General features: G+C 56.2%; 1 protein-coding gene across 2 annotated transcripts in view; it reads right to left on the reverse strand.

The window, feature by feature from the left end:
- Positions 1 to 962: 962 nt before the first annotated feature.
- WDR27 (WD repeat domain 27) overlaps positions 963 to 22,752 on the reverse strand; it is a 96,569-nt gene continuing 74,779 nt past the window's right edge. The window contains exon 26 of one of the 2 annotated variants that reach the window (XM_053913539.1): positions 963 to 1,119. In XM_053913539.1, coding sequence (XP_053769514.1) covers positions 988 to 1,119 — 132 coding nt within the window. In that variant the 3' untranslated portion in view covers positions 963 to 987. The remainder of the gene's footprint in view (positions 1,120 to 22,752) is intronic. The other variant, XM_053913540.2, reaches the window with a different exon arrangement.

Here is a 22,752-nt window from a genome sequence, read left to right on the forward strand (position 1 = left end):
TGGGAATCCAGGGGATCCTCTCAAGGGTTTCATCAGCAGGAACAGTGCAGGTGGTCAGTTCAGTGCCGGCTGCTCCCTGAGTGCAGGTTGTGTGAGGGGCCCCTGCGCAGAAATGACCTCAAGGCTCTGCTTTCTCACATTTGAGCCCCGTGGGACACCAGGAGCCCTTCTTAGTCGGCGTCTTCTTTCTTAGGGTCCACAAGAGGAACGTGGTAACAGTAACGATTTCCAGTCTTCATGGAAATTGGACTAATGCCCGTCTCCTGAGCTCACAACCTGCCCAGTGGCTTTGCAGGGGACCTCACACTGGAGGCCGGGCATGGAGAGAGGTGGCCCTAGGTTCCCACTTCGTCACCCTTCCCCCAGCAGTGGAGCCTCTCCCAGGGACGGGTGTCATTCTGAGGGTTTCAGGCCTGGCTCTCAGGCTTCCTTTTGTCCACTTCACCCCACGACAATGTCGTTGGGTCAGTTAGGGGTTTCCACGTCCTGGAGGCATGTGAGGTGGGAACAGGTGTTCAAGGCATGAACTCATGGACTCCTCCTGATCGAAAGTCTCCTTGACGTTTTTATAACCTGTCACCTCATTTAAAACATTAGTCCCCAAAGCCTGACTCCAGGCAGCCTATTGTCTTCAGGGTCCCCTAGCGCCAGAAGAGCCTCGTCAGCCAGGACGGGGAAGTGTGCATCTGTGGTGCCCAGGGTTGTCAGATTTAGAGACTCTCCAAAGGACTGAGCCCGTCCGCAGCAGGACACCCAGGGTACCACTCTGCCGTGGCCTTGACCCGGAGCTCACCCTAGGGCCTCTCAGGACCTGGGACCTGCCGTTGCCGTGGAGCCAGGATGCCCGCACGCAGGAAGTGCAGTCAGATGGCCCTCTGCCGGGTGACTCATCGCCGCCTTTCATCTCGACAGGCAGGCTTTTGTCTGCAGCTGCCGCAGAATGTTCTTCCCATTTCATCAGAGTTTGATAGTTTATGGCCTGTGCTCTCAATAATTAAAACCATCCTGGGTCTCTCGGGGCGGGGTTCCCCGGGAGGAAAGTCCCGCAGGGTGTTCCGGATGCCCCACACGATGGTTGTATCCACGCAGCTCGTTCACATCCGACATCCCAGTGTGACACTTAAACGTTAAAAGGGAGAGTTTATTACGAGTGATTATTAAAAGACAATTAAAACACTCAACGTGGTTACTAATAAAGGCATTTTACAAACATGACTAAATCAGATGGTTTTAATCATTCATTGCAGGATGATAATTAGAGTTAGGTGGATTGGACGAGAATCTCGGAACAGAATTCACTCTTTGTTCCCATTAATTTTTTCACAGTTTAAATCATTTCTGCCTGCCTATCAACACCACTTCTACTGCAGGGTTTCCTTCATGAAAACAAAGACGGAAAGAGACAGACAGACAGACTTCTGCAATTTCAAAAGTCTTATAGATATTGATCTGACACACATCTGTCTCAGAATCACCCGGAAACACCCCACCGGGCAAGCACGCCCCTGGGTGAAGAAGCAGCAGGGACTCGGTACACTAATGACTTACTCCTTTCTTTAAGACTCCCGACAGGGTGCTCCGTGCGGCTGTTTCAATCCACAGCTCTCCTAAACTCGACCCTGGGGCACCCGTGACAGGAACGAGACTAGCGATTTGTAATGAAAGGGGTTGGGGTGTCTTCTACAGACCATGCAATGCTAGCACTCGCAGTCCAGTCGGACAAGTTCGGACAAGCGGGCATGCCAAAACTGTCACAGCAACTGAGACAGGGCCCTCCCAGCACACACACCAGTGGCCCTGGCCCCGGGCCGTCTCTGACTGCCACTGTCACTACAGGTGGGCACTTCTTCTCTAGATGTTACCAGAAGCCCAACCTGCACTGGCCCAAAGAGGAGTACCAACGGGAGCTGGCAGCATGGGAAGAAAAAGAGGAGTTTAATATCGAATTGGCTGATACAAAGACGAGAAGCAGACGCTCTAAACCACAGTTGCAAACACAAGGCCCAAGGGCAGAATCCGGCCTCCACCTTGTTTTATCTGGCCCGGCACCTAGTTTCTACCTGGCGGCAGCACCAAGCTCTCACTTAACTGTTAAGGAATAGTTATGTGAATAGAGTCCTACAATTACATTCGGCCCTTTGAAGGCCACCATGAGGCTGATGTGGCCCCCAGTGAAAACGAGTTTGACACCCTGCTCTAAACATAGCAACCCCCCCAACCCCCGACCACCCTGGGAGGGGAGGCGACGGTTCAATTGGGTACAATCACAAGACGCCGGGGTAGGGGCTCCTGGACAGTGCTGGGCGCTGGCTGGTCAGAGGCAAGGGAAGAGGGACAAACCATTTCTCCAGGTCGTGAGGGCCGCTCTGAGGTCTGCCCCCGAATCCCTCTGTCCGGTCTCGTGGGAAAGTAGTTGTGGCCGCTCCAGGAGCTGACACGTGACTTAGGTCAAGATGCCCTGGTCAGCCTACTTAGGGCCAGGCCCTGGGGCTATCGAGCAGGTCCCAGCTGCTGTCTCCTGTGGTCTCCGGGGCTGCCGATGACCCGGGAGACTGGGCCTCAAGGGGCAGACACGGAGGAGAGACAGGGTCTCTAGAGCCAGACTGAAAACTAAACCCAAAGCCATCCAGACCCTCGGTCTCACACTGAGTTACACAGCAAGTCACCCTCATCTGTTTTTGATTTTAAGCCCGCTACCGACGTGTCGCTGTGATAAAGAGTGGAGACCCCGGGCACCTGTCTCCTGAGAAGCCCTCGCACCGTCGGGGCAAGGAGCCTGTGCCTCGCCCCACACAGACCCCGCACGGCTGCGTCCCTGTGGGCCCCTGCCTGCCAGCTCCGTCCTTGGGGGGACACTCATGTACTCTGTCACCACGGGCAGCCTGTGTCCCTGTGGCTGTGAACCCACGACATCCTACCATGTGGTGCTGTGGTTCCCTCACCGTGTGACTGTCAGGAAGGCCTGCTGGCCGCCAAGTGGTCCGCTGGGCAAGGACGCCCCCCGGTGGGCTTGCCCTTCCACCTTCCGGTAAAACTCTGAGCTGTGTCCAGCGCGTGGCTCTTAAGCTAAAGCGGCTATGAGCCTTTCTGCCCAAATCTCCGTGAAGGCTCGGGATTGCCCATCTGTGAGCCAAAGTCTCAGGCAAGGAGCGGCCGACTCTGGGTCGAACTTTCTAAGACACCGCACACCGATTTCCGGACGGGCTGCGCTGTGTTGCATCCCCAGCACAATGTCCGAGTGTCCTGGTTTGCGCACGGTCCCCAGCACTCCCTGCAGACAGCCTTGAATGTGACCACGCCACCGGCCGTGGCGCCGTGTCAGTGCGGCTTTACTGGGCGCGCTCCCGATGCCGAGTGCTGTGGGCGGTTTCCCAGGTGCTTACACATCCGCCATACAACTTGAGTGCGGAAGGTCAGGTTAATATTTTGCCCATTTTTAAATGAGCTGTTTGTTTTCTCACTGTGAGTTTTGACAGTGCTTTTTATACGTGGATATGAATCTTGGATCGGGTACCTGGTTTTCAAATACAGTGAAGCCCCGAACGGTGCAGGGGTTAGGGTCGCCAGTGCCGTTGAAAACCTGAGTATAACTTTTGAGTCCCCCGAAACTTAACCACTAACAGCCCGCTGTTGTCTGGAAGTTGTACCAATAACATAAACAGTCAACACATATTTTGCGTGTTATTTGTATTATATGCTGCATTCTTACAATAAAGCTAGAGAAAAGAAAATGTTATGACGAAAATCGTAAGGAAGAGAAGATACATTTACAGCGTTTGTTGAGAACAGTCCACGGTAAGTGGTCCCTCGCAGTCGACCCTCTGTCGCTCAGCGGATATCTGTAATCCCCGGGGCACGCCTTTCCATTTTATTCTGTTAACAGCATCTTGGAAAAGCAGGTGGTTTGACACTCGTTAGAAGCTACAACGTTGCCAGATGCCACATCAATGAAACGAGAGAGGGCTCAGGAAAGCAGGAAAGAGCGGAAGAGTATACAGAGCTCCTGGAATAGAATACATAATCACAACAACTTCAGCTTCCGGCCGGCGCACCCTGGGAAGTCACTCCCACCATCACATCGATCAAACCACAGCAAACTGAAACTCCCCCAATGCTTCCTGGCCCAGCAGAGCCCCGGGGTCATGGGGAAGGGCCCCGCCGTGGCCTGAGACACGCCGTCCCTGGAGCCCTGGCACAGCCATTGCCTGGTACTGCAAACACCACATTGCCGTTCGGCTCCCTATGGTCATGCTGCCAGGAAGGGCCCGTACCCCCCACTCAGCCTCCTCCCCTCAGAGGAAGCCACGGCTCGTGTGTGTCCCCACGGCCATGTCTGTCCTTTCTAGCCGCAACGGGAATGACAGGGCGCACACTCTTCTGTGCTGCTTCCTTGTCCCTGCGCAAAGCTTGACATTCAGTAGTCCGTTGCTGTTTGTTGCTAAATGGAATTCATTACGTTAATCTGCTGTATTTTGTGGGTTTTCTTGTGATGGCTGCCAGTGTTAGGTCCTTCTCGTTACGAAGGCAACCACGGGGAACATTTCTGTGCAGCTCATCTTGTGGGCACATGTTGTCATTTCTACCACATGTACCCGTCACTGCATCCATCGGCTTGACGTTGTGAGAGCCAGAGGGAACTCCTCAAAGGGACGCCACCCGAGTCACTCGCATGAGTGACACGGAAAACTGTGAGCCTCCGTTCCCACATCGTCCTCGCCGTGGACGCTCGAGGCGCGTGGGGACGGATGTAGACGCACGCCAGGCTGAGGGCGGGGGCTGCCGAGTCGTTTCTGAGCAGTGTCTGCTGGGGGCTTCCGTGCGTTGTGTTGAGCAGTCCGACTTTTTGTTGTTAAATTGCGGGAGTTCTTTGTGTAGTCTCGACACGCAGCGTCTGTTCCAGCTCGACGCAGTGCGAATGCCTCATCCTGCCCTGGTCCGTGGCACGCTCCCTCAAAGGGTCATTTATGACCAGGAATTGTTAGCTTTTGATTTGGATCGAATCCAGTTTATCATTTTTCTGGCTAGGGTTTTCTGTGACCTTCTGTGAAATCGTCACCTTTTGTAAAGTCATGGACACATTTTCTTCTGGAAATTTTATAATTTCGGGTTTCCTGTTTAGGTTGATGTTCCATCTTGAGTTTACTTTGTGGCATGATACAAAAAAGGGTCCAATTTCAATTTTTTAAATAGATGCCCAGTCACTCTAACCTTACGTGTTGAATAGACGTGTTTACCCCAGCTAATTAAATTGCGTGGCACCTTCACCCAAATGACCCATGTGTGCCTTCCTCAGCTCAGGCTGCGGTAACAAATGCCCTGAAGTCGGAGAGGCTACGTCACAGTGTTTCGTTCTCACAGTTCCAGAGTGTGGGGTGTCCCCGATCGGGCGGGGGGAGACCCGGTGTCTGCGGAGGGCCCACTGTGTGCTTCGCAGGCATTCTCGCGGCTTTGCGCCTGGCGGAGGCGTCTCTTCTACAAGGACACGCATCCCATCGGGGGCTCCGTCTTCACGACACATTCGCCCCTGGAAGGCCCCGCCTCCAAGTGCCTTCACGCTGCACATTTGGCTCCAACGTGTGGATTTAAAGGAAGAAAAACATTCGACTAACACATGTTTAGGGACCGTCTTTGTTCAGCTTTGGTTTGGGGTCGTGGTGATACTGGAACGGGAGTGGGACGATGTTTCTTCACAACGCCCTTTAAAAAATCTGAACAGTACTGACGCTGGTTCTTTCTCAAATGTGCGGTGGAATTCTCAGGAAAACAGTCTCGACCTAGAGTCTTCTTGCCAGGATGGTTTCAAATAGCATGTTAGCTTTATTTAAAGGATATAGAACTATTTAGAATTTTTGTTTGTTTTCTGTAATTTTGGCATATATTTTTCAAGGAATTTATCCAGATAATCTGTTTTCAAATATTCTGGGATGAAGTTGCTTAAAATACAATTACATTATTTTTTAAAGTCTGTGAGGTCTTTGTTGATAACCTTGTTTTCATTCCCGATATTCCTGGTATTTAAATATTTTAATTAGCAGTGTAGCCACATGATCGTCAACATGGTCGGTTATTCCAAGGAACCGCCTTGTGTCTCTGCTAATTTACTCTCCAGTCGGTTTCTGCCCTGCAACATTTTTGCATCATTCCGTTAAAAATAGTACAATTTCCCTGTAATTTTATTTTGACCCACACGCAACACAGACGTGTGTTGTTCGACCTCAAGCAGGACGAGAAAGGAATGGTAACTGCCACGTTATTTATGGTTTTGGTTTTCTTTTTACCACTGGGAACAATTAACTGTGTTTTTGAAACAATTATCATGGACAAATGTAACTAAGCGCTCCCCGTGGCGAGGTTTGTTGAGTTCACTGCCCTCGTGGGACCCACTTCCCGCCCTGAGTCACTCGGGACCCCTCGGCCTTCAGGCTCCACCCTGGCCAGCCCTGCGGGTGCCTGGGCTGTGCGCAGGGCCCAGGCTCAGCATTTTGACTCCACATACAGACGCAGCCGCTTCTTCCAGGGGCCCGATGGCTCCAGGGACAGGTAACAAACCAGGACCTCGGTCTGGGAGCTTATGGCCACTGACCACTGTTTTTAGGCCATTTAAATGGAAAAAATGAGAGGACTCTTTTTTTAATATAAAATACATGGTGAGTTCACCCTGATGTAGCCAGTTACACTTCCAATTCTGGGTTTGGACTAAACCTCTTACATCTTACATCTGGGCTTCCTTTACCCCAGACCAAGCAACTGGGTTCTCAATGACATTGAAAATGACAGAGTGAAATAGCATCCCTACGCTCCCTGAACCCACGAGGCCACACCCAGAAGTCCTAGAATAGCAACGGTGACAAGCCTACCCGGCAACAGGATCACTACGAAGCCCCCCCGGGGACCCACCGGGTGTGTTTGCCGGTGTTGCCATAAACAGCTTCCGATGTTTCACAGATTCTTGATCAAAAACAAAGATATTCAGAGTAGAGCTAAGAACGCTTTCCGTGGCTTCTGTGGGAGGAATCCCTGTTCAGCGGATCGGAGGTGAACGCAGAACGTCGTGGGGCCCCAGGAGCGCCCCTCGGGGTCGGCGAGAGCTGCAGCCAGTGCTGAGTGACAGACTGGCCCCGAGCGCCGCCGCACTGTCTTCACACCGAACTCTTCACGAGCAAGTTTGGGCCCCTGGAGACTTGTGCTCTTGAAAACCCGGGGGCGAATCCCCCCACGGAGACCTCAGGGCAAAGGGGCCGCCACCCTGGGAAGCACACAGCAGGGACGGAAGGGTCCCTGTGCCTGTGGCGTGTTTGTGGCTTTGTGCAGATGCCTTGCATTCAAGCGACAGTGCTCCCAGATGGAGAGTGTGCAGGCGATGCTTTAAGCAGGGGTGTCCAGCCCACCCACAGGCTGCGTGTGGCCCAGGATGGCTATGCATGCAGCCCAACACAAAATGGCAAATTTACCTAAAACCTTCTTTGCTCATCAGTTTTCATTAGTGTTCGCGTATTTAACATGTGGCCCAAAACAACAGTTCTTCTTCTTCCAGTGCGGCCCAGAGATGCCACAAGGTTGGACACCCTTGCCTTAACTGCTAACATTCAGAATGTGAATCGGTGCCACTCTGGGCTGGACGAGTGCCAGGTGGTGAGGAAGACACAGCCGCTGCTCAGGGGACACTCACGGACCAGAGGGGACATGGGAGGGAAGTAGGCGGGTGGGGGTGACAGCAGCGTGCACAGACGCCAGGTTCAGGGGTTGGGAGCAGTGAGGAATGTGCTCCCCTCCCCTGAGGCCAGGAATCGCTCTAACAGTGAAGATTTCATGCTGGACTGTGCTCAGCTGAAAGCAGCAGGGAACTTGTTTTTCTTTTTAAAAAAAACTGTCCTGCAAAATACTTCAAAAAACTAGATGAAGTAGAACCAAAATTTTTTAAATGCTCAGTTAAGCTCAAAGATATTATACAGGAAATCCTCAGGATCTGTGGGCCCGAATCCTCAGCTGCACCGGGGACGACGCTTCCCTCACCGGAAATCTGCAGCCTTGGTTTCGCCGACCACTCGGCTGGAGGCGGACATGCCTGCAGCCAAGGCCAGCGGGGGTTGGGACACAGCCCCTTGTACAAATGTAGGTTCCTCGGAAGATGGAACCACCCACTCCCACGTGGAAAATGCACACATTAAGAACGCGTCGCTGCATGCCGCCTGCTGGCCTGGGCTCACACTCCCACAGACCCCTCGACAAGGCCCCTTGGGTCAGTGCGACTCTCCGCAGGGACCGACACAGACCTTGGCTGCCCACACCCACTGGGCACCGGGGATGTGCCTGTGCAAACTGGCATCACCTTACGTGGTTTACCTTTAATTAGTTTTAGCTTCAGTGGCCACATTTGTCCGTGGCTACCACCCTGGACGGCAGAGACGTGGGCCCGGGGAACGACGACTCTCTCTGAAGGAGCACAGGCTTGGGTCCCTTCCACCTCCACCAGGTCAGCTCTTGTGACCCTGGAGCCTAGAGCTACAAAACGTAAGGGACACGCTGCCAGAGCCGAGAGCCTGCAGAAGAAACAGCAGACGCGACCCCTGAGGACTGCGGACAGCGGGATTATCAGGTGAAGAAGATAGAAGTACATGCGAAAGAATAAAAAGATAAATTAAAAATATAAGGAAGAAACTGGAGACCATCAAATATTAACAGGTAGATTTGGGAAAATAAAACCAAACAGGGAGTCTGAAACACACACACACAGGTAAACATACAAGGGGGACCCTAAAAAGTGGGCCCAGCCTAAAACCGAACCCTTGTGGAAAAGCTTTTGGGTCGGCCGGCTTCGGTTAACAGCCTGCCTGCATTCTCGGTATTTTCTGCTGCTTCAAGCTCCAAATTCCATTCTGCGCGGCCTCCCCATGGGGTACGGGGGAGCCCAACCCGGGCATCTCTGAGTCAGACAGGGAAGAGGGATAGAAGACACACAGTGGACTTTTCAGAGACTGGAGGGGCTCAACTGAAAGCTGACGCAGAAATTTGGCCGCTCTACTAAGGGTGGTTCTTCCCAAAACCAGAGTGACTGCTTCACTCAGCCCGAACCCCCAGAACCCTTCAGGGGAGAAAACGGTGACTTCAAAGTGCTTGCTGCTCCCCTGTTCGCACTTCACGTGGTGAGCTGGTCACGGGGCAATGACAGCCGCAAGGGGTAACTACGTTCCCACCCCCTCTGCCCCTGCCCTGGGGCAGGTCCTGGGACGGTTGCCCTTGAACATGAGGACCTGGTCAGGCTGCTGTCAGGAGCCTCAACTCTCCCCTGGGCTGAGCTCCTCCCAGCCCCCCGCCCAGGCACTACTGGGAGGCAAACATCAGGTTTCCAGGCGCTTCCTTGGGGACAGCTGCTCACAGGTGGCCGAGGGGGTGTCTCTGTGCTTCGAGCCCCAGAGAACATGCCGCCTGTTTATCGGAAGGGGCTTTCGTGCTGGCGGCAGATGAAAACCGCTGTGTCTGAGGCACCCGTGACCTGGTTTACGCCATCGTCTTTACGAGTCCTATTTCTGGTGATTTGTTACTGCTCGGGCGCTCCCAGAATCCATTTCCCCGTTTTGATATCGCAGGTCAGCAGTGACTCCTCGACACGGGAATACGATGTCCACCGCCAAAGCCTGGCCTCCCCCCCTGGGGGGACGGTTGTGTCCTCACTCTTTGACCTCGAGTTTAAAGCCTAGAAGGTCGGAGGTGCTAGGAGGTCAAAGCAGGTCAGGGAGACCCCGATGCTGTGCAGTGAGGACCCAGGTTGGGCTCCGTGCCACGGGCACCGTCCTCGGCCGACGGCGGGGACTCAGGCAGGTCTGGCCACTGCCCCATTCCTCCAGCAGGAGACTGGGGCAGTGGCTGCAGGTCCCATCTGCACGGCATCTGCCCCGTCACCCACACCCCACGACCGCAGGGTCCCCACCTGAGTTGTCCAGCTTCCTGACAGGAGAGTCACGGTGCCGGCCCTAAAACGCTGGGCTCGTCTGTCCACGTGGAGCAGGGATGGATCTGCCCACTCAACACGCAGGGCCCGGTGAGGGGACACCAGTGGTGAGGAGGTTGGACAGACGGACATGCTCACAGGTGTGGACACCAGCAGCCCGAACGACTCAGACGCACCGTCAGGGGCTGCACCCCACCCCTCATCCCCCTGCTCTCCTCACTCCCAGGGGCCCCAAACAGCCCTCCACCAGGGGAGGGAGGGGCCAGGCTTCGTCACAGAGTGCAGTTACTGCCCCAGGAGGGGCGGAGGGGCAGCATCTCAGGCCACACACCTGGCCACTGTGCACAGCGTGGGGTGAGAAAGGACACGTGGGCAAGAACGGTGATAGGTGTGGAGGGAGTGAGGTGGCACCGGTCAGGGGGTGGGGAAATGGCCCGAGGGTGCCCAGTGCAGGTGGGCGCCGTGGCCCATGGGTGGGTTCTGGCCCACGTCATGTGTGAACGTCCCCACGCAGGCCCCGAATGCTGACGGGGATTTGAATTTGCCCACTTAGCTCCTCTGTGGTGGGAGGTCAGGTGTGGGTGGTGGCAAGGAAGACAACTCCCAGGCACCACGGCGAAGCCACTCCGACCAGGGCTGCAGCCCCACTGCACCGGCTGCAGGTGCATCTCCCCCGCCGGGCTGCAGACCCCGAGGGCCCAGGGCCGCGGGGCCGATCATGCGCTGGAACACGACCCCCCCCAGTGGGGTCTGAGAACCGTGCGTGGACGCGGGTTCTGGAAGTGGGTGCGATCCACCTGCCGGCAGACATGGGACCAGCACACAAACCCCCTGAGAGTTGGCGTCTTCAAGCCGCCTCCTTGGCCGATGTTGTTCTATTTTTCGGGCAGTGGCTGGACCCCCTGCAAACTGTACCAACATGGAGACTTCCCGTGCCGTCAACAACATGCTCCTCTTCTCTGACCCCACGGGTTGGTGCGCACCTCCTCGCGGGGCACGGGTCTGACTGTGCAGCGCTCCGAGGAAGACTCGGAAAAGGAGCCACCGTTGTCCCAACCACCAGCACGCAGCCCAGGCCCCTCCCCGGGATGACCTGGCCGGCGCCAGAGCAGCTGGTCAAACTTGCGTGTGTGAAGCAGGTAAGCAGTGACTGTGTGAACGAATCGCAATGTAGTTCAGATAGCAGCTACAAGTAAATTATAACTTGTCCAAAGTATCCTGAACAAATGGGATCAATAGCCCATACTTCTGAACCCATAAGACAAAAGAAAACAACTAGTCGATCCAGGTTTCTGCGTGGAGCGGCAAGCCACACAGAAAGTCTCCGTTGTGAGCCTCGTGAGACCGGATTTGCAAACACAGGACGTCTCTGCTTAGGAGCAGAGAGCGAGGGGAACCAGCTCTAACGTCCTGTGTAAATAGCCCAGAGGCCACTTCTACGGCTCTTCAGGAGGTTTATTTTTCCTGCTATCTTCAAAACCAGCCTCGATAAGCAGTTGACGTATTTGCTGACTCTGATCCTGACCCTTTCAGCCTCGGGTCAGCACCGCAAAGCAGGACATTTCGACGCCCTGGTTTCCGAGCAGCTCGAGCCCGACCGTGCAGACAGCGGGGACCCAGGCGACGTCCTGGCCTTAGATGAAATGCTCGTAGTGCAGTCAGTGTTTACATGTTTAATTCTTGTAAAATGTTCAACCACGACATCACCCCCCACACAGAAACCGCTGCGTTCAGAAAGCCGGTGCAGTTTACCCGTCCTGGGAGAACGGGAGAAGCTCCCGCGTCACCACACACGTCAAAGCCCCGGCCGCGATCCCACCGGGTATCTTCTGTCTGTCTCGTCGGTGCTGACTGACGCGCAACGTTGTCCCACAGACGAAGCCTCCACGCGCGGCTCCTCCAGAGCCGGAGCCCGTTTCGGGCGGCACGGCCCCCCACACACCAAGTGTGCTCCGTCCACACACCGGGGGTGTTTGGCCATAGGAGGGGCTGCTGCTGCTACAGCCAACGTGAATGAATTTTGAAAACGTCTCTGATGAATGACAGAAGCCAGGAACAAAGGCCACTCACAGCGTATGCCCGTTTCTGAAATGTCCAAGAGAGGCAAATCCGTAGGGACAGAGGACAGACAGGTGGCCGCCCGGCGGGGCAGGAACGGGGCCTGTCGCTCACCAGGCGGGCTTCCTTCCCGCTGATGAACGTGGCATTGCGTGACGGTGGCGCTGCGCAAGACTGCGGATGTACCAAAGGCCCCTATTTGGTTCACCTGGAAATGTTTAGTTTTATGTTTTGTGGATTTCAGCTCAACAAAAGAAATAGGAAAATAACGTTAAGGACTTGAACTGGAAAGATCACAAAGCATAAAACGTTCTGGGGTGGAGGTGGGGGAGCAGGGAGGGGAGCCTGCCGAGCCCGAGCAGGAGGCTGCGTCGGGGGCGGCTCCACCCCGACCGGGGCCCTCCGCTGTGCGTGGGGCCGCGAGGTCAGCCGCACGCCCAGAGCGCAGGGGGAAGTAGGGCATGGTACACAGACAGACAGACAGACACACTTTCAAACCCTGTGAACGGGAAGACTGAGCTATGGAAACCTCAGACGTGGCACGCTGGCCCCCATTTCACGGGGAAATTGTACAAACGTGACACAGAATAATCTCCTCTCTGTGTACACGGGTGATGTTTCCAGTGAGAAAAGCAGGAATTGGGTGGGATTGTAATTCATGGAAAATATCGCAGTAACTTCTCCGCCTAAGCTCTTCCAGGAAGTCAGAGTGACTTCTCTGCGCTGTGGCCGGCCAGTGACTCGCCCTCTGACCCCTGGGGATAATGCACTTGACTCACGGCTGTGTCATCTCCAGGGTCCAGAGAATTGTTCCGTGGTCATCACATGGGGCAAATTCAGGGTGTTGGGGCCGAAGAACATTTGAAACTTGTTTTCTGTTCCTAATCACCTGCATGCGTGACACCCACCATTTGCAGCTTCATGCTGATTGGCTCAAGGATTGTCCTTCTTCGCTGAGAACAGGTACCGGGAGGCCAGGTTGGGGTGATCTAGGCCCAGAGTCTGGGGAAGGCGCACCTGGGGGCAGGTGGAATGGGGTCCAGGAAATACTGTTTGTATGAAGAATCAGGCTCCAGCCACAAGAAGGACGAGGCTAAAAGGTAAGAAAAACACCACACCTGCCACCGTCCCCACGAAGGTGCCAGTGTTTCATGCATAATAGACGCAACGGTGAGGAGAGGCAAGTGCAGCGAACCCGCGTTCCATTCCCCAGATGCCTGACGCAGACAGAGCGCAAAGCAGTGAATGTGGCGCTTTTGACGACAAGGGACGACGATGATGATGATGGTTTGAGAAGCCGAGAACACTCTTCTTCACAAAACGCCTCCGTGTGAATGACCTGGAAAGAGCTCGGGGTGGAGAGAATAAGGTCCTTTTGTAGTTGGGGAAGGCCCTTCCCTCCTCGGGGTCCAGAGCCCTGGCTTTCTGAGAAAGGGTTAAAGAGCGGGAGCGTTCCCGGTGCTGTGACGGGAACGAAGGGTGACGGGCGTGTGCGTGAGCCCGAGTTCAGTGCCGCCCTCAAAGCTCCACGAGCAGCGTTACGATCCATGCGAATGTCCCAACCATACTGTGCGTGCCTCCTGGGACTGGCTGGCCTCCACAGACCAGGAGGGTGAGGGCGGATGTGGACGGCACGGCCACGGCCGGCCTGAGGGCACACAGCAAGCCGAGTGAGGCTGGGCCTTGAACCCAGCTGTCAGGCTCCCGACGCTGCTGTCAGCTGCCAGAAAAGACACACGTACATGTGTGCCGATCACATGTTAAAACACATCTAAAATGGGTGTGTGTGCCTATGAAATCCACTTTAAAACTACGGTGTCTGCCAATTGTGGCTTTTATTGTCATGAAGTCCAACCCTCCTTGGAATAAGAGGGATGGTGTCGGATTCGGGGCCTCCACATTTTTGTCACTGGCGAGCTCCTAGTCTCGGGGGGAGCGAGTTTCTTGAATTTGCGGGGATTCTGTGCTCACGGTGTCTGTTGAAGGCTCTCCACAGACATCCGAATTCCTGCCTTTGGATCTGGTTCTGCTGCCACGTATGTGACAGACGTAGCTTTGACCATCTGATGGGGTCACCTCGGGCCAGGTGAAGAGACGGTGTGTGGGGGCAAGGGGACAGGTGACGATCACCACCGAGCCCCAAGTCTTTCTTCTTCCCTTTCACGGCGCATCGGACGACAGGGCAGCCTGGGTTCACCGTCCCAGCGATGGAGAGACACCGGACTCCACGCTCGGTGACGTGGGAAAGGAAGACAACGCACAGAAGGGAACAGAACACGGATTACATCTTAACGTACTGTTAACAGGTTTGTTACAGTTAGCGACCATTCGCCATTTCCATAATTTCTTTTCCAAGAGTTGAAGAGACGACACTTTCACGGAGAAGTTGCTGCGGCTGTGTCTGGTCGGGCAGCACGGGACCAGAGGCCCCAAGGGCTGGGCGACCTCTTCCGTTTCCCACTAGCAGGGTCACGTGCCCGGGAGTTGGGTGGCACGTGGGCTTGGCCTGCTCCAGGACCAGCCTCGGGACAGGCAGAGAAGTGGGTCGCCTGCAGGGCCCGCTGCGCCCCCCGGGCCTCCCAGTTCTCCCACACAGCCGGCATATCACCTCTGCAGGAGCTCAGACCACAGAGGGTCACAGACGTCCCCCAGCAGTGTGGCCACCACAAGGGAGGCCCCAGCAGTCACACAGAGCGTCTGCCGCAGACTGGAAAGCAGGCGAAAGGTCTGGGTTTTGTCCTGGGGCTGGTGGAGAACTAGTCATATAGAGATTTAGGATGCCGCAGGAGAGCAGCAGAGATTAAAGGCCATTCAATCCAGAAGCTGTTCACAAGGGTAAAACCACACCTGGAAAAAGCACTGTCTTCCTTTTTTAAAGATTTCATTTATTTATTTATGAACAGTGCAAAAGGGGGGAGAAAGAGAGGGAGGGAGACATTGAGGAGAAACACTGATCGGTTGCCTCTCAAACGCCCCCAACCAGGGAGGGGCCCTGCCCGCAACGCAGACATGTGCCCCGACCGGGAATCGAACCAGTGACCTTCGCTTTCTGGGACGACACCCAACCCACGGAGCCACGGAGCCATTTTAGAAAATGTTATATTAAAATATGAATCTAAATTAGCTGAAAAGGCTAGCGTTCCGTTTCGAAGAGGAACACCGAAAACAAAGCAATTTGTAAAGGGTAAGGAAAGAGGACCCCCCTCGGTAACACTGTGTGAAGTGTGGTTCACGGCGCCTTCACGGCACACGCCACAGGAAACCGTTTCTAACGTGGACGAGAGAAGCCCCGGCAAACCCCGGCCTGTGCAGCAGAGGTGTGGACGCTCTTCTCAAACTAGCACCAAAAGAATCTCCCTCGCACCAACAGCTAGGAAAACTTTCCAGTCCCAGGGACCCGAGGCTGTTAAGTGTGTTTCTGCCAGCCCCAGGCAGGATCTTTACCAAGTCCTACGTCCAACTCTCAAACTTAAGGCAAAAAAAAAAAAGAAAAAGAAAAGCTTCAAGAATCAGAGGCCATAGATAATTGTGACTTTAAAATGCCTGAGTCCAGGAGCCTGTGGGCCTTCAGGGCTCAACCGTCCCCTGCCCCCCAGGAGCACACACAGGGTCGGCTGTGCCCACCACACCGTGTCCTCGGGCTGGTCTTCTACCTCGAGAAAGAGGGGCTCCTGGGGGTGGGGGGAACGTTGGACAAGGACCCAGGCATCGGGGAGCGGGACGTCGGGGCCAGGCCCCACCCACCCCTTCAGGAGCCCCACCCTTTGTTTCAAGGCTGGAGAAGAGGGAAACATTAGGGTTTTTAAAAACTTGAACCCAAACTGCTCTGGCCCAAGATTGTGGGAACTTGGCCCCGGGACCTTATAAAATTGCCACGGCTGTTTTGTTTACAGCACATTTTTGAGCTTTTGTTGTCTTCTTTTCTGTTTCCCTGGATGTTTTAACAGAAGTTTGGAAGCAAACCTATAAGGGAATCCACGTGCGCCAGATGCAGCCTTAAACCAAAAGCACTAACCAGTACTTTAAGAGCACTTAAGGGTTTCGCTCATCAAAATAACTCCACGACAAATTGCTTAGTAAAGCAAACACTAAGTACGTCAGGCCTTCTTCCATCAAGTCCTCAGACGCTCCTTTTACTTTTAGGAGACGGACTTGACCTCCAGGACCCCGATTCCGGTCCGCACGTGATTTAAAACAATTGAGGTTTATTTTGCCAACGCTGGCTGTGTCTGTGAGAAGTGGCTGCCCCGGTGCGGGCTGTTTGGATGGTGTGGGGGCATGGGTGGAGGGGCTCGTCACATCTGTCTCACTGCGGGACAGCAGCTCCGAGGACAGCAAGGCGAATGTCCCTCCTACGTGGCGAGTCTCACTGTCACCGCCTCCTCGGGGGCAGTGGTCACCTGGGGAGCTGCCTTCACGGGAGTGTGGCCGAGTCCTGCTGGGAAGGGACAACCAGCCGGAAAAGCTGCCCAGACCTGCGGGCGTCAGAACGGGCCCCGGGGCCCCACAGCCGAGGGCAGGACAGCGAGGGAGTCCTGTGCAGGTGGCAGAGCCTGCAGGTGTGGGGCCGGGAGGGGGCTCGGAGGAGACCAGGTGGGCAGAGACACGGCCGCACACCCAGGACACAGGCACCCCCACTCGAGTTGCTGTCTTCCTGCCAAACGCCAAGTCCAGGGCTGGAAGTCCCGTTTCAAGGGTTGGTAGTGGCCGTCCTTGCAGGAGCGCCGGGGTCAGGAGCTGTGTCTGTCACCCAGGGTCTGAGTCACGGTGACCCCAGGGCTACGGGTCGGCTGTGCTCAAGTGACCAGCCGCAAGGTCAGAAGTCTTTGTGCATTCTAATCCCTCAGCCAGTTTTGCTTTAACAAGCAAAACACCCGGCCCTAGCCCTGGCGGCGGCGTCCTGCGGCTCCAGACCGGGTCAGCAGGGCCCCTCCCTCTGACCCCGAGCCCCGTCCAGCCCTCAGGTCTTGGCTCCGGCCTCACCTCATCCAAGTGGTTGCCGCCACCCCGAAGGCGAGTCAGGGCCCCTCTGTGTGGTGGCATCCCGGGCACACAAAGCACAAACAGGACCCGAGGAGGAGGAGGAGTGTGTCTCCAACAGGACACCGGGGCCTCCCCGAGGCCTTGCTCTGCCAGGCCTTCCTGAGCGCCTGGTGAGGCTTCTCCCTGGTGAGGAAGTGTGGTGGGTGCTTGGCAGAGAGCTGCTCCCAGCACTGTACTCAGCACCACGCCGGGAAGCGGTCCTGATGGTGTCCTCCCCAGCCTGTCTCATCGCCTTTGGCGAAGGAGCAGTCGCGTCGCTCCGGGTCCACGGACCTGATTCAGAAGGGAGTGCGAGCTTCCTCCAGGCCTGGGTGGCCGGGTCCCCTGCGTCGGCCCTGGCCGTCCAGCTGTGTTGGGACCCTGAGAGGCAGGTTATGTTCGTGGGAGACGGTGGCACCTCCTTCTTGGCGGCGGAAATGAGTTTCATACCTGGGTCCCGCAACGCGGTTGGCTTTCAGACCTCAGCCAACTTTTATCTCAAGAGCAACCGCTGCTCCAACACAGAAGGCAGCACCCGAGAGCTCGCCGGGCTGCGTAGCGCGCGCTCAGTGGCTGAGACTCCACCTCGGCCCTGCCCTGTTCCCCGCGTCGTAAGCCCAGGACAGGGGAGGAAATGCCCACACGTGCTCATCTGTGCACAGACGTAGGTGCCCGACGGCACTGAACCCCTGCGTGCACGTGTGAGTGACTGTCACCAGATCCGAGGTATCTCGTGTATCTGACGAAAAGAGGTATCAGCCAACAAACAGTTACCTTCCGGGGGAAAGAAACACCGCAACCGAGGGCCCGGGTGACAACTGCACATCTGGGTCTGCCCACCCTGCCTCTTGTCCCCGAGCCCCGTGTGGGAGCGTGGGGGCCCCAACCCCCTGATTCAACCGCTGCACTGCCAGCCACAGCAGGTTCGCTCAGGGGTGCGCCCCTGCGATGAAAAACCACAGTCACAGGGAAAGCCAAGGTCGCACCACTGCGGCTCCGTCTGGGCCAGTGAAGACACCGTTCACTCTCGGAGCCCACGCAGGAGTGGTCACAGCCTGCAGACCAGAGGCCACCCACTGGGCAGCTCCAGGGTGCCCGTCCGTCCTTCCCGACGGGCAGCTCTGCTGTCCTGATGGTCAGCGGAGCGCCTATTCCAAGCATCTGCAGTCAATTTCTGCATCTCTAGTTTCAAAATCTTATTTTTGTTACAATAGCCGGGGAATGTGTTTACTAGCCTCGCAGTGTAGTGAGCCCGAGGGAGGGGCCGCGCGGCAGCCGGTCCACTGACCTCGCCGTCCACACCCGTGTCTACGGCCCTTTCTGTGTGGCGGGAAGAAACCCCAAAGCAGCACCAGCTGGCTGGTGACCTTTCCAGGGGTGATGTTTGCAGGCGTTAAAAGCATATAAAGAAAACTTTGGAACAACCTATGCCGAGCAGAGCTTAAAACACAGAGTCTATCGAATTAATTTTAGTCACAGAGCAAGGAGCCGAGGCAAGGAGCCGAGAGGGTGCTGGGTTTCAGGCGAGCCCCGTCCTGCACGCTGCTCTGCCCTCTCCTGGTCCCGGACTCCAGTGCACGTGCAGCCGCCTCCGACCGCCCGAGCCCACGCACAGAAGCCCGTCAGGGAGCTGGGGGTCCGACGTGCCACGCACGCCTCTCCACCCCTAGCCTGTCGCCCGGGTCACGCCACGTGATGCCTCAGCAGACGGCCCCCGGCCCTGCGTGGCTCCTCCGTGCAGACCTCAGCTGGGAGCCAGGTGGCGCCTCCTCGCAGAAAGTGTGGTTCGTTGGCTGCAGGCGTCTCCTTGGACCAGGTGGGCTCCTGCCCGAGGGGCCGAGGCGCCTGCTCCCACCACCCTCCTCCTGCCCCCAGCAGCCTGCGCCTCCAGGGCACTGTCTGAACGTTGAAGCTCAGACACTAGCCAAATTGGGTTTCTCTTCTAGAAAAGTCATTCTTGGCAAAAATCGGTCTTCTCCAAAACTGTCCTTTTCTGTCCCTTTGGTCATGGACTTCGTGGTGAGCGCATAAGCCTTTCCTTGGCATGGATTTGACCTCCAGCCCCCCTGCAGGGAGGGTCAGCAGCCGGGGCCACCTCCCGACACTTGGCATGGCACCCTGCCGTGACATCCCTGTGCCACTGCCACTCAGCGTTTGCCTGGGGTTGACCAATGTGCAGGGTCTTGGCTGCAGATACGGGCGCGTGTCCTGCCTGTCTGCTCTCTTCCCATTGCCGTTCCACGCGTGGACGCTCCTAATGTCTCCAGTTTACCCTTTTCCGTTATGTGTCACCTGTGTCCCCTAAGACACACGGGGTCCTGAAGACCGTGAACGTGCCGCCATTTCCGGAAGGAGGTGGTTGGGTTTGACTTGGCAAAGATGCGAGGAACCCGTGGGAGGCGAATGGAGGGAGATGTTCTTCTCGTTAGCCGGTTAGTGTCTCATTTTCCCAATGACTAATCCCAGGGGACAACACTGGTCTCATCGATAACCATAAACTGAGACAGCCGGAGCGCTGACGAAGACAGAGGGCCGACCGTCTGGGAAAGAGCGGCGCCGGCACACGAGGGTCCCCGTGGACAGCGGCCCTCTCCACGCCCTGTGCCACTTCTGGAGAGAGGGTTTGCGTAGCTCTTGCTGAAAAAACTCTCTCAGCCACGGGACAAGAGTTCACGTGGCTGCTGCAGCCTGGCCCAAACAGCCTGGAGCCAGGAGAGCGTGGCCCGGCCGGGCTGTGGCAGTCCAACGCCGAGGGTCACCGTCCTCATCCGGCTGCAGAACTTGTACCAAATTTTGCCTGTGAACCTTTTTTTCTCTCCAAAGCCCTGGAGAACGTGCCCTACAGGGACGGCTTTGTTGCGAAAGGAATGGCTTGGGTTTCTGGTGAGGAAAATTCAGACAGACAGTTAATTTCCCTGGGAAGTCGCTCCGCCGGCCACACCCACATTCCAGGCAGCGCCCGCAGGTCCTTTCATCAAAGACCCCTGACCACGGGGCACCGGATGGGCACCGACAGATCGGCCAACCCTGCTTTGACATCATCCTCCGGGAATTGGGAAGGCCCGAAATGTCAACATGGCTTTTTTTCATTTTTCTTATTTTTCACTAATAACGTGTATCAGAAAAACACTTCAGACAGAAAATCCACAATAACACTAAAGCATCTCCTCAAATATTAAAAACACACACGGTGAATTCATCTCCACATTTTTACATTCCCCAGAATACTTTTTCACAGAGATATAATTATGTTTTTCATCTGTCTCTGCCCTGGCGTTGCTCCTCACTGATGTCACTGTTTCTTAGGGTCCGAATTTTCGCCGCAGCCTTTTTCCCACCGAACAACCTGGCTTGAACTCTGACCATTCTGCCAATACTCTCTGTCTGTTTTAAAAGCGCTTGCTCTCGGAGCGTCAGCTGAAGACCGTGAGGCTGCACACGCCCAGGCTTCTCCCGAGTCTCTGTTCGAGGTCGTCCACACGCGGCTCTGGGAGGGCCCTCGCCCTTCCTGCACAAGCCACCGGGGTCTGGCGTCGGCCGGTGAGAACCCCAAGACTGAAGCCCAGGCCCTGGCGGGAGCCACCACCGCCACGGCTGTGTGCGTGGAGGCTGGCCTCCCAGCCCCACCCAGGACAAAGGCCCCACCTTCCGCCCAGTCTGAGACCCCCCAGGTCCTGCTTTCAGGAGGCGAACACCGAGGGCCTGCTCCTGGGCAGTCACCACGCGCCTTGGATCCTGAATTTTACAAGACCTGTGTCAGATCTCTTGGAGAGAAAATGCTGGTCAGAGAGCTGGAGGGGGTTCGGATGGGGTCAGCTGGGAACCCTAAGTCCTGCCCGCAGGCCTGGGCTGTGGCCCAACAGTCACTGAAGCATGAGCCAGGGGGCCCGTTTGGTCGTCACAAAACGCACCCACTTGTACGGGTATAAAAAGACAGAACGTTTACTGTAAGAACGAAAGGTGACATGTGACCCCCAGGAGAGCAGGGGCCTTTCTGTGCACGGCTGTTCCTGTCCTCCCTCCCAGGCCACGGACGCACTACAGCTCAGAGCCCCAGGCCCCACCTGCCAGGACACACGGCCCGATAGGCCTCCTGGGGCGGATCCATGGCTCACCTGCCAGCGGTGCCCAGGGCAGGGAAGGGGCTGCGCTCCATCGGCAGGGACCGCCCCTGACTCAGCCCGATGGCCCTGCCTGAGACTCCGCCACGTGGAGGTAGCGGGGACGGGGTGTCCCGCCTCAGGGGAAATGTAGAGTTGTGCTTTAAGTTGTTTTTGTCTTTTTTACAACAGTTTTCTTTCCCCCAAGAAGTCAGTGTGATCGGTCAGAGAAACTTGGAACGATAGGCCTGTGTGTGAATCATTGCCCGAAATGTTGAAAGCAGCCATTCCAGAAGCGTGTTCTCTGTTCTCGAGACGCATTTTCCTCTTCTGCGTTTCAGTCCAGCTGCTCCAAACGATCAGACGTCAGAGCGGCGTAGAACCTGGGCGCCCTCGGTGAGGGCGATGGGAGGCAGGTGGGACCCGGTTTCCAAGTTTTCGGCACCATACCGCAGCAGCCACGGCCCACGGGCACCGGATTCTAGAATGTGCCACCAGGATCCACGATCCGAACGGAAACAGGAACGGAGAGGGGGCAGACTTGTGTCCCCCGTGTGAGGGTGGCAGCCTGAGCTGCACAGGGCGCCCCCAGAATCGGAGGTGCGCTGGCTCGGTGGCCTCTGGTCCAGCCCCCGGCAGCCTGAAGTCGGTGTGCCCCAGCGAGAGGAGCCTGGAGACAGAGATCGTGGCCAAGGAGGAGATAAAGCGGGAGAACGAATCAGAAAACCCCGTCGGGTTAGAAACATCGGGGGAGATCACGCATCTGCGGAGCCCCAGAAGCAGGGTTGTAAACTGGGGCAGATCTGTGTCCTGTTGTGTTACACGTGCTTAGAGGCCTGACCGCCAGCCTGGCACGCTCAGGGTGGGCCTCTGGCTTCCGCTCCCACCTGCTGCCCCCAGACCACACCCCACCCCCACCCCCAGCCTCTTGGCGCCTCCCTGGCACCATCAGCACTATGGTCCGGGACATTCTGCCACTGGCACCTTTGCTGCTCTTGCTGCTGCTGTTATCAAATCATTTTCCACACACACAGAGGACAACATCTCTCTTTAGACTTAAACACAAACAAGCCCGTCTCGGACACAACAGCCACCTGTCAGGGCGCCGTGGCTACGACACCAGGCCAGGGGCCGCCAAGGGGGATGGTGCAGATGCGGCACAGCCCTCGCCAGGAAGGTTCTGGTGGGCTGCGGGCTGCAGGTGGAGCACCCTTCCTGGCCCCAGGCGGAGAGGGTGTTGTCAGGTGAACTCGCTAGCCGGAAGGGGGTGCCCCTGCGGCCTCAGGAGATTCCCTCAAAGGGACCAACTCAAGCGCCTTCCCTTTCTGCTGTGTCACCAACTATGCAGAACACCTCTTCCCGGGCCTTCTGCCCAAGCCTGTTCTGGCGATGTGCTTTCCGAGTCAGATCTTCCTGTCGTCTGCACCCCTGACAATGGCTCGGCTGGGCACGCAGACATGTGAGCTGGTCGTCGTCCCTTACCTCCCGGAGCCTGTCGTTGTAGAGGCCGGCCCGCTTTCTGCAATCTGGTTTTAATGAGTTTGTTTTCGGTCGCGGTGTTAGAAAGTGGTGTTCTCTTTAAAACTTTTTACTGGAATATGTTTTGCTGTATTAACTTTGGAG

Source organism: Desmodus rotundus, chromosome 11 (assembly GCF_022682495.2).
Source record: "Desmodus rotundus isolate HL8 chromosome 11, HLdesRot8A.1, whole genome shotgun sequence".
Classification (NCBI taxonomy): Eukaryota; Metazoa; Chordata; class Mammalia; order Chiroptera; family Phyllostomidae; genus Desmodus; species Desmodus rotundus.